Source organism: Bos mutus, chromosome 11 (genome assembly GCF_027580195.1).
Source record: "Bos mutus isolate GX-2022 chromosome 11, NWIPB_WYAK_1.1, whole genome shotgun sequence".
Classification (NCBI taxonomy): Eukaryota; Metazoa; Chordata; class Mammalia; order Artiodactyla; family Bovidae; genus Bos; species Bos mutus.
The window spans coordinates 103,990,299-104,004,026 of NC_091627.1; the positions used below are offsets into that span (position 1 = coordinate 103,990,299).

The following is a 13,728-nucleotide window of genomic DNA, read 5'->3' on the forward strand; positions in this document are numbered from 1 at the left end:
GAGAGTAAATCTGATAAGACTGTGCACCCAGGAATGGAAGGACTGCCTTCCCCTGGGGGGAAGACAGGAAGAAACACGAAGCTGATCCCCACACGGTACTCCCAGCTGTTTAACGGGCCTGCAGAGGGCAGCGCACAGCCCCACTCCCAGCCCTGCCCCAGTGTTCAGTCCCTACAGAGGAGCCAAAGCAAACACTTTCTGTACTACTGCCAGCTAAATAAAAATGATGCCACAGTTTTGGTTCCCACTGGGCAGAACTCATCTCAGGCCATCTCACTGAAACCACGAGCTGCTGGAGAAATGCCCAGGGCCCTTAGAAGTCCAGAAATTGACCACACCTCATTATGTGCTTCACTGTCCCATTTAGTGAACTGGAAGCCGGCCAGGGAAGGGCAGATTTGGCGATCTTCCGCACACTGCTGCAGGGCCGCTGGGAGGACAGGAAGATCACAAAGAAGGATCAGAGCAGGCTGGAGACGTGCCTCAGCCCCTGGAGATGATGGAGCAGCCGCGGGGAGGGGGAGGCGCAGCCACCTCCTGTCCTCGGACAGGGAGCAGCCCCATGGAGGGGGAGGCGCAGCCACGGTGCAGCCACCTCCTGTCCTCGGACAGAGGCTGGCCGGCCACCCACCTGTGTGCTGACCGCTCTCCCAGGAGAGGACGTGTGCTCAGGCTCACACCAGTGGCAGAGGTAGGCTCCACACTGGTGTTCCATGAATCGGGAAAACACCAGAGCAGAAGCCTGAAGCACAGACTTTTTGACTCTGGAATGGACTCTGTGTCCCATGCTGGAGCTGGGAAACCAAAAACCCATCCTTAAAGCGTACTAACTGCACAGACAATTGTGCAGTGGCACTTACTGTAGCCCAAAATAAACTTGGTACGGGCTTCCTTAATGGCTCAGAGGTAAGGAATCTGCCTGCAATGCAGGAGACGTGGGTTTGATCCCTGGGTCAGGAAGACCCCTGGAGAAGGGAATGGCTACCCATTCCAGTATTCTTGCCTGGAGAATTCCATGAACAGAGAAGCCTGACAGGCTGCAGCTCGTGGGGTCCCAAAGGAGTTGAACATGACTTAGTGACTGAACAACGACCAAACTAGGTACAGATTACCCACCTCACAGGATTAGAGCCCCACTTGAGTGCACACCCCTGGACAACTGTTAGTACTAACCAGTAATTCTTAGCAAATTCTAGACAAGGACAGGAGGAGGATGTGCACCATAATATCGGTGTGGTCCTGCAGAGGGGAGGATAAATTCCATGTACCACAAAATTGTCCCACGCTAGTGCCTGGCCTTCACACTGCCCACCACATCCTCAGAGGACCCCCAGCAGTGGGAGGGGACAGGCTGGATGGGCGGCAGGGGGCTGCGGAAACCACTGCTAAGCCAGTATAGGGGACTGACGGCAGGACAGATCTGTTCTCAGACCACCATGGGGGATTCTGAAGACAGTTCATACAGCCCTTTTCTCCTCAGGGTCCCCTGGGTTAATAACACGTGAACACAAGGCCTCTGGTGCAGCAAGTCTCTTACAGCCCCTTTCCCAAGTCCAAACTCTCATCCTCCAGAGAACCAGCGGCCCACAGGGCACCAGAAGGCCTTAGGACACATAAGCCATGAGCACTGGCTACTACTGTTCAAGACTCCATGCTGCAGAGAAGCCAAAAGTGAGTTTCTCCTGAAAAAAAAAGAGCCCACTTTGTCTTTCCAGAGGAACCTTCTGGGTAAATAAGCAACACAAGAGCACAGTGGGCTTGCTAGCCATGGTTATATACAGAAACCTCTCTGATGACTGAACTGCTCTGGTAAGAGCCGGCACTGGACTCACCTTTTAAGTCGGTCATTTCCACCCAGCCCAAATCCGGCAGCTCGGGAGGCTCCCCGCTGGAGAGGGTCTGGATGTCGGCGGGGAAGAGCAGCTCGCTCCTGTAGTCTGGGCAGTGGAGGGTGGAGAGAAACACACCTGCTGTGCTACACTCGTCAAACGAGGCTGCCGTCTTCTGGAACATGGGGTCGACCTGAGTGCAGAAACAGAGGGGACCCCCAGAGTTACGGGACGCAGCCAAAGGAAACAGGAAACCCCATTCACTGGACCCTGCTCGTGCGCAGCTGCATCTACGGGATCAGAATGTCTCTGCACATGATCAACCGACCAGGTAAAACCGCCCCCCCTGCTTCAAAAGGAGGGCTGCGTGTGCTCGGAGGGAGAAAGGCACACAGTGAGTGGTGAGAAGCTGACACCTGGCCAGCGGGCTTGCCCACAGTATTCCCAGACAGGGACCTTCTGCTGGTCTCTGCACAGTCAAGTGTGGGCTCTGTGAAGATTTTATTTATTTGGCTGTGCTGGGTCTTCATTGCTGCACGCAGGCTTGCCCACAGTATTCCCGGACAGGGACCTTCTGCTGGTCTCTCCACAGTCACGTGTGGGCTCTGTGAAGATTTTATTTATTTGGCTGTGCTGGGTCTTCATTGCTGCACGCAGGCTTCTCATTGCAGTGGTTCTCTTGTTCTGGAGCATGGGCTCTAGGTGAGCGGGTTTCAGTGGTGGTGACTGGAGAGCTCTAGAGCACTGGCTCTGTAGTCATGGAGCACGGGCTTAGCTGCTCCGCGGCATATGGAACCTTCCCAGACTAGGGATCGAACTCACGTCCCCTGCACTGACAGGCAGACTCTCAACCCCTGGATCACAAGGGACGCCTGTCCACCGTCACCTTTTTGAACATCTATCTCTAGTAGAATGCTATCACAACAAACTCAGCTGATTTATAAAAAGTTTCTGTGAGGGATTCACAGAATCCCATCAATCCTCTGAACAACAATATTTTCAAAGATGTGGAAGAAAGAACCCAAATAAGAGATCAGGCAAAGGACAGGCAGAGTCATCAGGGTTGGATGGCTGGGTTACACAGGGGAGAGGTGGTCAGAAGACCCCCAAGGCTGAGGTCAGGGTGCAGGAGGGGCATAACCATGTGTCATCAAGCCCCACAGCAGAATGGGGCCAGGCACAGGCGCACAGGCATGTGTGGCCAGAGGGCAGGAGCCGCCTCGGACTCTCCAGGAGGCCAGTGACAGGGAAGAGGCTGGATATTGGGTTCACAGGTCTTCCTGACAGCTTAGGACAAGGCTACTCTGCAGACAGAACCCTCAATTATGAGGATGGACATGGCTCTCCGGTTCTTTACTGGCCCCCTCAACCCTGAGCCCAACCTCACCAGAACTGAGATTCTCCTCTCACTTCCTGATACGCAAGCCCCAGAACAGCACGCACGGCACCCCTGCGCTCTGCCTCCTCACCCCTCACCCAGTCAGCACAAGGCTTGGTGGGCTTTCCTGGTGGGCCCGTCTCTACCACCTACCTTGTCCTTCCCACCCTCACTGCCATTAATATAACCCCTGCCTGAGTTAACCCTTGTCTCTGGTCTCTCCTATGCCTTATCCTAAAATACCAGAGGTGCTACTCCCATGCCCTTCCTCACAGGCTCACCACAGCAATGGTTTTCCTCCTGGATCCCACACCTCCAAAGTCTTATGCAGGTAGTTACCGAAACTCAGCATTTCAAAGAGTCCACACGAAATCTGCACATTGACCCACATTAACAGCTGAAAACACTAAGATAACTTTCCTCACTTCTGCCTAGAATTAGATCACATCAGTGTGAGAACAATGGTTCTTTCATGTGAATTAGATTTGACTTACATCTTTGAGTGACTGGATGGGAAAATGAATCACTGCCGGCTATGCAGTCTGGAAAAATGAACTCTTTGAAATAAGGGTCCCAGCAGGGGAGAGAAGCAGTAAAAGCAGGCCTTGGTAGACAGCAGACTGCAGGTTGAAGTCTAGAGTCATTTCAGGAGTAAATCCTCCCTTCCAGTCCAACTTGGACACTGTCCAGCTGCTGAAGGAACCAGAACTTTCTCTGCTTCATGACCTCTGCTTGTGCTTCTGCCCAGAGTCCCCTTCCTGTCACCACCTGGCAAACACCTACCCACCCTTCATGGCCCAAGGCAAATCTCACGTCTTTCGTAAACTCTGACCCCCACCCACTCCGGTCTCCTGAGTAGGAGCCCTGGCCTTCCTCACATTGTCTGTCTGTGCGGTCCTGGCCTGAAGAACTAGGACAGAAGCAGGCTGGACCCCCCGTGGCAGCAAGAATTCTGCACACAGTAGAATCTGTCCAAACCAGATCAGCTCACACGCAAACAAGGGTTCTCAGTTGGTCCAGACCCACCCACAGAACGTCTGCTTCCCCATCTTCTGCCACCATCCAGAGAATGTGGGTTCAACAAGCTGGAAGTTCTGTTGAAACTTTAAATTTTAGGTTTGTGTGCATCCCCTCCTCCTTCTTTATCTTCCATTCTTTCAGTTATTACAAGTTTCCTGGAGGTTACAGAGCAAAAAAGGCTTTCCGACGTGGGGGAATCTCGGTGTCTCTTCAACACCCTGTTGATTCACTTGCATAAACAGACCACAGCCCGATAGCCGCAGGCTTGCAGGGAGCGGCACTGCTCGCTCTTGTGCTCTCTCTAGGACAATGGAGAGGCCAGTGTAAGCGTCCTCAGGCTCCCCAGAATTGGGTTTACCTGGGAAGAAAGAAGATGGCCGGAAAAGAGAACGTCCAGCCACGCCGTTGGACATTCCGTGTAGCACCAAAGCACATGCACGAATGGTGGTGAGGGACTTCCCTGGCGGCCAGTGGCTAAGACCCACTGCCAACACCGGGGCACCAGTTCCATCCCTTGTCCTGGCGGTCAGTGGCTAAGACCCACTGCCAACACCGGGACACCAGTTCCATCCCTGGTCCAGGAAGATCTCAGGGAGACCCAAGTGTTGACTGGCCATCAGACTACGTTTCCCTAGTCCCTCCACTCAACACCCTCCTGGACGAGTCTCTCCTACCTAATTCTCTCCTCAAATCTCCAACACGTTCCTCCTCTACACTCGCTGTCAGTCGAAGACCTGGCTTACTTCACTGATGGGGCAGGAGTGGGTGGAAGGGGAGACACAGCCAGAAGAGGATATCCAGAATGTGCCCACGTGCACACACTCAAGCCCCATTGCTCATCAGCCACTGTGCTCCTCCGCCAAGCCCCATCCAAGCTGTCCACTCCTTGACCTCTTCACACACTCAAACACCACCCTAACATTTATCCTCCCTTTTCTGCATCATCAATAATTCTTTCTCCACTAGATGGGTGCCATCAACAAGTAAACACGCTGCTAATTCTCCCATTTTTTTAAAAAGGGTATTTTTCGCAGAATAAGAACACAGAATTATAAAATTCGTATGGAAACACAAAAGACCCCGAATAGCCAAAACAATCCTGAGAAAGAACGGAATTCATGCTCCCAGAGTATACTACAAAACTACAAAAATCAAAACACTATGGTATTGGCACAAAAAACAGACCCATGGGGACTTCACAGGTATGCCAGTGGTTAAGAATCTGCCTGCCAATGCAGGGCACATGGGTTCAATCCCTGATCTGGGAAGATTCCACATGCCATGGGGCTACTGAGCCTGCATGCCGCAACTACTGGAGCCAACGGGCCCCGGAGCCCACATCCAGCAGTAGGCTGCAATGGGAAGCCCACGTGCTGCAACTCTCGCCACAACCAGAGAAAGCCCATGTCCAGCAGCAGGCTGCAATGGGAAGCCCACCACTGCAACTGGAGTAGCTGCCTCTCGCCACAGCTAGACAAAGCCCACGCTCAGCCTTCTGACCCACTGCAAAGACCCACTGCAGCCGAAAGTAAAATAAAATTTAAAAAGAAAAAGACAAGACACAGAGATCAATGGAACATGATAAAAAGCCCAGAAATGAACACATGCACTTATGGTCTATTAATCTATGACAAAGGGAGCAAGAATAAACAATGAGGAGAAGGCAGTCTCTTTAATAAGTGGTGCTGGGAAAACTGGACAGCTACATACAAAAGAATGAAGTCAGAACACTCTCTAACACCTACACAAAGATAAACAAAATGGACTGAAGACCTAAATGTAAGACTGGAAACCACGAAACTCCTAGAAGAAAACAGAGGCAGACACTCTTTCATATAAATCATAACATTATTTTTTGGATCTGTCTCCTAAGACAAAGGAAACAAAAGCAAAAATAAACAAATGAGACCCAGTTAAACTTAAAAGCTTTGCACAGCAAAGGAAACCACTGACAAAATGAAGACACAGTCTACTGAATGGGAGGAAATAATTGCAAGTGATATGACTGATAAGGGGTTAAAATCCAAAATATATAAATAGCTCATACAATTAAGTAATCAGAAAAACAAAACTTTATCAAAAACTGTGCAGAAGATGTAAACAGACATTTTCCCAGAGAAGACATACAGATGCCAGACAGACACATGAAAAGATGTGCAACACTACCAACCATCGGAGAAACGGAAACCAGAACAACGAAGTACCACCTCACACCTGTCAGAATCGCTACCGTTAAAAAGACCACAAATAACAAATACTTTGTGGAGAAAAGGAAACCCTTGTATATGGTTGGTGAGACTGTATGTAGGGAAATTAGCAGCCACTATGGAGAACAGTATAGAGGTTCCTCATTAAACTAAAAACAGGACTACCATATAATCCAGTAATTCCACTCCTGGGTATACATCTGAAGAAAAGGAAAACACTGACTTCAAAAGGTATATAGTACATGCATCTCAATGTTCATCGTGGCATTATTTACAATAGTTATTTACTTTAATTATTTTACAATAATTAATTTACAATAATTATTTACTTAAGTATCCATCAACAGATGAATGGATAAAGAAGATGCTGTGTATGTGTGTGTGTGTATATGCATGTGTGTATATACACATTTACTCACACACACACACACACACACAATGGAATACTACTCAGCCATTAAAAAAAAAAAGATGATTTGCCATTTGCAACAACGTGGCTGGACCTGGAGGTTATTACGCTTAGTGAAATAAGCCAGTCATAGACAAATACTATATGTTATCACTTATATATGAAATCTAGAAAATAAAACAAAGCATGTATACAACAAAATAGAAACAGACTCAAAGACATAGTGAACAAACTAGTGTTTACCAGTGGAGAGGAGGGAGGGACGTGAGAGGTGGAGGACTAAGAGGTTTAAACTACTGTGTACAAAATAAATAAGCTCTAAGAACATAATGCCCAGCACAAGGAATACAGCCAATATTTTACAGTAACTTTAGAGTATAACCTATGAAAATTTTGAATCACTATATTGTACACTCAAAACTATATAACATTGTAAATAAATTATACCTGAAAGACAGTTTTTAAAAATAAAAAAAGAATATATTCTGCAAATATTCCCATGTCAATAAATACTACATCATTGTTTAGGAAAGAAAACAAAAAAACCCCACACAAACTCTGGACCTTATTTTCCCTGCATTTGCCATTCTACTACTCTGCCCCAATTTACAGCAAAACTGTTCCTCTCTCCCCACTTGTTTTCCTCTCCCAATTTTTTACGAAAAAATTTTCAAACCTACAAGGATGTTGAAGTAGTCATAAGAATCTCTGTTTACCTTTCACCTAAATTTCCCAACAGGTGACATTTTTCATGTTTGCTTTCTCCCTGTCCCCTGACCAACAGAATCTTCTTGAAAGTGGGTATTACAAGACTCTGGCTCTCTGCCAGTTATTAAGCTATTGCCACTCAGCTCCAAGCCTACCATCTATGCTCTGCCATGTGATGCTGGGTCAGAGGCCACATCTCAGTTGTGTCAGCAGCTCCCTACTGGGCTCCACCAAAAGGAGGCACTAGAGGGAGCTGGTAGGGCTGGAAGGAGAAGGGACCGCTTCTTTCTGCAGGACTCCGGTTCCTGGGAGTGTCAGGCAGCAGTGACGGCCCGTTCCAGCAGCAGCAGGCCCACCTGCGGCAGCAGCCGAACTTCACTTGCGCTTCATACTGACGCTCACAGAACCAACCTTATCCAGAGCCAGGAAGAGACACCAGCACCAGCAGGGACGCCCTCCTCAGAGGTCTGGGTCCTGAGCCCCAGGCCCCTCCTTCAAACTCAGCCAGGGGGCACCCCTTCCTTGGAGGCCTGGGCTGCACCTCCCCAGGGCCCCTTCTCCAAGCTCACCAAGGCCTAAGGCCGCCATATTTGACACAGTTGACCATTTCCCCCCCTCCCTGAAACTCTCATTTCAACACCACATTCTCCTAGTTTTCCCCCAGCCACTGGACGTTTCTTAGTCAGCTTTCTGAACTCTTAAGATAGGGGTACCCCAGGGCCCTAGTCCTTTTTCCATGTACACTTGTTCTCTTGGAGATCAATTCCACTCTCGTGACATTAATCACCATTTGCTAATGTTGTGCAGATAAGAGAAATAACTGAGCCCATTGTTGGTGGGGGAGTAAATTGATACAACCATTTCTAAGGGCAACAGAAATTCCGTGTCTCAGAATTTTTTTTTTTACAAATATATTCCCACAAGAATGCAAATATGTACAAGAATGTTCACTGAAATTGTTTTCATTAACAAAATTGTTTTTAAATTTGTAGAAATATCTGTTTGCTTTAAATTAACTGCTAATTTATAAAGAAGCCTCCGGAATCATTCCTGTAAGCAGATTCCTTGGATTTGCTAAATCATGTAAGGTTGTTTACAGCAAGGACTCTGGAGGCAGGCCGCTTAGCTTCATGCACCTCAATTAGCTCCTCATAAACTGGAGCAAGGGTGCTGTGAGGACTGAACGGGCTATCACAGGCCTAGGCAGCAAGATGTGCCCGCAGACACACCGCAAATGTACTCAATCATTCTGAAAACGGGGGAAAACAGGGACCGGCCCTCTTCAGTCTTCACTGAAAAGCTGAAGGATGACAATGCAGAGAGACCAGCTGAATGTTTTACTACCCTGAGGCCCGAACAAGCACATACCAGCACTTCCACCTCTGAGGTTCTGAATTAGTCAGAGACCACACTGGGCACACAGTTCCTCACCTCGCACTTTCGATCAGCGCTGGAAACATTGAGGTTGTTTACATTCTGCTCGATGGTTTTGCACGAGTGCTTCTTCCTTGGCTTTGGGGCCTTCTTGGCTGTTCCTGTTTCAGTTGCACTTCCATCTGTGAGAAGGAGTAAGACTGTGCACTGTAGGGGCTGCTTTGGAGCATGTGACTGAATCTATCAACACAAGCTCTTCAAACTCTAAAGAGTGATCATCACTGCAATACACACCATCCCCTCAAAGCAGCAGGCACATCTAATCCTCAGGGGAGGGAGAAACCAAGCTACTAAATTAAGTATCTGGCTTCTGATACAAGTCAATTTCCAAAGACACATCCCCCCAAATCAGAAGCTCCCTAGTTGGTGATGTTTACTCAATCTTGTCTAAATAAAATTCAAAAGCTTTTATAAGGCCCTTCTCTTTTCCAAAACAAACAAGCAAATCTAGTGTTTGATTATCTTCTGAAATACAATTCTGAAAAAAGTCCATGTCTTCAATAAAATGGGAACTGATTTCCTGTGACTTCATTCCAGTATGTTACTTGAACAACTACCTGCTATGTCCTTTGAAAAGTCCCTTATATTCAGATCCCAGCCCGTATACCTGCACCATGGTCCTCTGCTTCTTCCGGAGGTGGCGCGTCCTTGCCCAGCCCCCCTAGGACTTTGTATACGTCGGCATGCACGGCATCTACCCGCACAGCATAGATCTTGGTGCTGGCATCCAAAGTGCCGGCAGCTACCTGGTCAAACAAGCAGAGGGGTACACGTGCGGATCAGAGAAAGGAGCAGCTGAACAGGCAAAACACAGCAATCTGCATCAAATATTTACTTGCCCTTAAGAAAAAAATGACAAAGATCCCCCTAAAACTGATAGGGAATAAACAGAACATAATGGAAAGATATCAGCTCTTCATCAGTTTAGGAAAGAAAGTAAAGTAGGTAATAAAGTGTCCTAAACAAGGAAGCCTCGCGTGTATTTGTAGAATCCAATTATTGTGCTGTGTTAAATATTAGTCATCATCAGCATTCACTCAGATGCAAGAGTAGGTGGACATCCTTCTTACTTTAAAGTTGGTCGGTTCGGCATCTTTCTGTTTAAGAATCTCTGACATAAAATCAATCAAGTGCAGGCCGAAAGCATTCTTGGTGGTGATTTTCTGAAAACAGAAAATTGCAGAAAGGCCTGTCATTTAGAGCCAAGGCTCATGTAAACAACGCTGCCTTGACAAGGGGAAGCTAAGTTTGCAACAGGAATAGCCCACATCTCAACACAGACATCGAACCCCACCCACACCTGGTGCTGCAGCCAAGTCCCTGTGTGCACTTCTTCCTTCTCGAGGTCTGCAGTGACGGCACAACTCCCGAGTGTCCCTGTGCGCACGCCCTGTTCTAGGTGCTGACAGAGGGGCTCAGTGCCCCTCAGAGCATCTCTGTGTCAGGGATAGCTCACTCTCATTTCACAGAGCAGGACCCTGGGGCACAACGGCTGGGTGCCTTGCCAAGGCCACGCAGTGTGTAAGTGGCCGAGACAGAATTTCAACTCAGGCCAATTCTAGGACTCACAACGAGTCCACAAGCCTGGGATCTATCTACTGTTTAGCTCCAGAACTACACTACTAACTCTAGTATGCTGCCTCTCTAGTCACACTAGAGGGGTCAGGCAACTTGTCACAGGGGTGGCCATGGTCTCTAAGAAACAGTAAAACCACACTGAAAACACCAGCATGGAAGAGTCACTGAAAGTGTAAGTGCACCATCACCGACCGTGCACTCTCTACAGAACCAAGGCTAGACCTCCTCTCCGACCAGGCTGCGAAATCTTTACTAATTAATCCAGCCGACACTCACATTTTCAGTAGACAGTTTGATACAGGTGGAGTAATGTTCAGTAATCTGTGTGTTTGTAAACTTGGGCATTGTCGCTGAAATTTCAACATTCCTAAAGGAAAAACAAATGAAATGGGCGCTGTTGAGAATCCAGACCTAGAAACCATGAGGTACTGTGGTGATGCAAACCCGCATGACCCATGATGCAGTGGCTGCCACAACGAGGCGGCCCAGTGCCCACTCACCTGCCGGAGGGGGAGGCCAGCAAACGTGGGGAGTCTGTGCTGAACTGCAGGTCAAAGACCCTGGAGCGCCTCCGCTGCAGCTTCTCCTTCTCATCATCATTCTGAGGGAAGTCTTCAAGGACTGGGGTGCCAGGAGTGTTGAGAGGGGCCTTCCGGGGCAGGGCCGTGGGGAACGCCCACTCTGCAGGTGAGGCAGTGCTGTGGTAGCGTCCACGGGGCCCTGAAGGAGAGTTCTTCATTGTGGCTAAGGGCGAGGGAACGAAACACTGGCTCAGGAAACCTTCAGCAGGACACTCCCCATGTCTAAAGGGGGGCCGCAGCCTGTCGCAGGGCGGACACTCACTGAGCATCTCCCACCAAGATCTTTCCCAATTCTAATATTCTGTGGTACAACCTCTATGGGCTTCAGGTGGTGCAGTGGTAAAGAATCTGCCTGTCAGTGCAGGAGACGTGGGTTCAATCCCTGAGCTGGGAAGAACCCTGGAGAAGGAAATGGTAAGCCACTCCAGTCTTCTTACTTGGGAAATCCCATGGACAGAGGAGCCTGGCGGGCTACATCCCATGGAGTCTCAAAGAGTCAGACACTACTTAACACACACACACACACACACACACACAACCTCTATAGTTCGAGTTACTTGGCGAGTGAGGGGTTTCTGATGCTTCCTGCCAGTCTGGACAAATACCCACTGTGCAGTTACTGTGAACCTAAAGCACCATATGGGATATAAAGGTGGTTAAGAAAAAGTCACTGCCTCTGAGAAGCCCACAAACTAGCAGAACAACAGACATGTTCAACCATAATGCCAGGCAAGATAGAGAAGACGAGATGCTGAGATAAGGGTGAGGTACGGGCTATCGTGTCAGACAGAGTGGGTTCTAATCCCAGCAGGGAGACAGAAAAAACAATACAAATATGTAAAATAAATAGAGTCACCCAAAGATTACTTACTAACTGCAGAGGGAAAAATGTCTCTTTTCTCTGGGCATGTAGGATCTTAGTTCCCTGACCAGGGACTGAACTTGTGCCCCCTGCAATGAAGTATGCATGTGACAGGGAAGAAAAGTAAATGTGGCAAAGTGTTAACAACTGTTGGGTTTAGGTTGTGAGTGTGAGACTCTACTGTCTTACTCTTTCCATGTCCCTGGTGTGTTTGAACATTTTCATAACAGGAAGTTAGAAAATGGATGGCATGTTAGATGGAGATACAAGCTCTGGAGAAAAGTAAAGCATGGAAAGGGAACAGGACTGGGGAATGGAGGTGGGAGGTCATTTTTAATACAGTGGTCAAGAAATGTTTCAGCGAGAACATCACATCAGAATCAAGACCATGTGGATGTCTGTGGGAGGTCACGTGGAAGCCGGGGGAACAGCGAGTACAGAGGCAGGTACATGCCTGGCACACCCGGGGGCCAGTGTGGTGCAAGAGGGATGTGGGGGAAGTGAGAGAGGTCACGGGGTGTCAGATTTGCGAGGCCTGGTGGCTCAGGAGCACCCAACAGAGTAAGGCTGGGACGACGGGTAGGGGTGTATGAGCCCTACTTATGGGCCACTGTAAAGGCTTGGGCCTTCATGAGAAGGGAAGTGATCGAACATGCTTAGAAAAGACATTAAGTGATCTAACTTATGCTTCGTGAAGACCCTATGGCTGTTCTGTTGAAAACAGACTGAAAGGACGAGCAGGAAGACCAATTAGCAGGGAACTACCAAGAGCCAGGGGGCTCCCCTGCTGGCCCAGTGGCAAAGGGCCCAAGAGGAGCTCCCCCACGTCCAAGGTCAGGGGCAGCGGCTGAGAGGAGCTCCCCCACGTCCGAGGTCAGGGGTGGCGGCCGAGAGGAGCTCCCCCACGTCCGAGGTCAGGGGTGGCGGCCGAGAGGAGCTCCCCATGTCCGAGGTCAGGGGTGGCAGCTGAGAGGAGCTCCCCCATATCCAAGGTCAGGGGCGGTGGCCAAGAGGAGCTACCCCACATCCAAGGTAAGGAGCAGCAGCTGTGCTTTGCTGGAGCAGCCATGAAGAGATACCCAACGTCCAAGGTAAGAGAAACCCCAGTAAGATGGCAGGCGCTGAGAGAGGGCATCAGAGGGCAGACAGACTGAAACCACAATTACAGAAAAGTAGCCAATCTGATCACTCGGACCACAGCCTTGTCTCACTCAATGAAACGAAGCCATGCCATGTGGGGCCACCCAAGACGGGTGGGTCATGGTGGAGAGGTCTGACAGAATGTGGTTCACTGGAGAAGGGAATGGCAAACCACTTCAATATTCTTGCCTTGAGTTCAAAACCCCATGAACAGTATGAAAAGGCGAAAAATAGGACACTGAAAGAGAACTCCCCAGGTCAGTAGGTGCCCAATATGCTACTGGAGATCAGTGGAGAAATAACTCCAGAAAGAATGAAGAGACGGAGCCAAAGCAAAAACAACACCCAGTTGTAGATGTGACTGGTGATAGAAGCAAGGTCCGACGCTGTCAAGAGCAATATTGCATAGGAATCTGGAATGTTAGGTCCATGAATCAAGGCAAATTGGAAGTGGTCAAACAGGAGATGGCAAGAGTGAACGTCAACATTCTAGGAATCAGCGAATTAAGATGGACTGGAATGGGTGAATTTAACTCAGATGACCACTATATCTACTACTGTGGGCAGGAATCCCTTAGAAGA

The 13,728-nt window shown here is 48.9% G+C and overlaps 1 protein-coding gene across 2 annotated transcripts in view; it reads right to left on the reverse strand.

The window, feature by feature from the left end:
- NCAPH (non-SMC condensin I complex subunit H) overlaps window positions 1–13,728 on the reverse strand; it is a 35,758-nt gene that overhangs the window by 14,127 nt on the left and 7,903 nt on the right. Inside the window, exons 2-8 of one of the 2 annotated variants that reach the window (XM_005891612.2) lie at window positions 11,064–11,283; window positions 10,840–10,930; window positions 10,056–10,148; window positions 9,593–9,731; window positions 8,983–9,107; window positions 1,833–2,022; window positions 339–430 (exon numbers count right to left, since the gene is read on the reverse strand). In XM_005891612.2, the coding sequence (XP_005891674.2) occupies window positions 339–430; window positions 1,833–2,022; window positions 8,983–9,107; window positions 9,593–9,731; window positions 10,056–10,148; window positions 10,840–10,930; window positions 11,064–11,283 (950 nt within the window). Of the gene's footprint in view, window positions 1–338; window positions 431–1,832; window positions 2,023–8,982; window positions 9,108–9,592; window positions 9,732–10,055; window positions 10,149–10,839; window positions 10,931–11,063; window positions 11,308–13,728 lie in introns of both variants that reach the window. The other variant, XM_014476955.2, reaches the window with a different exon arrangement.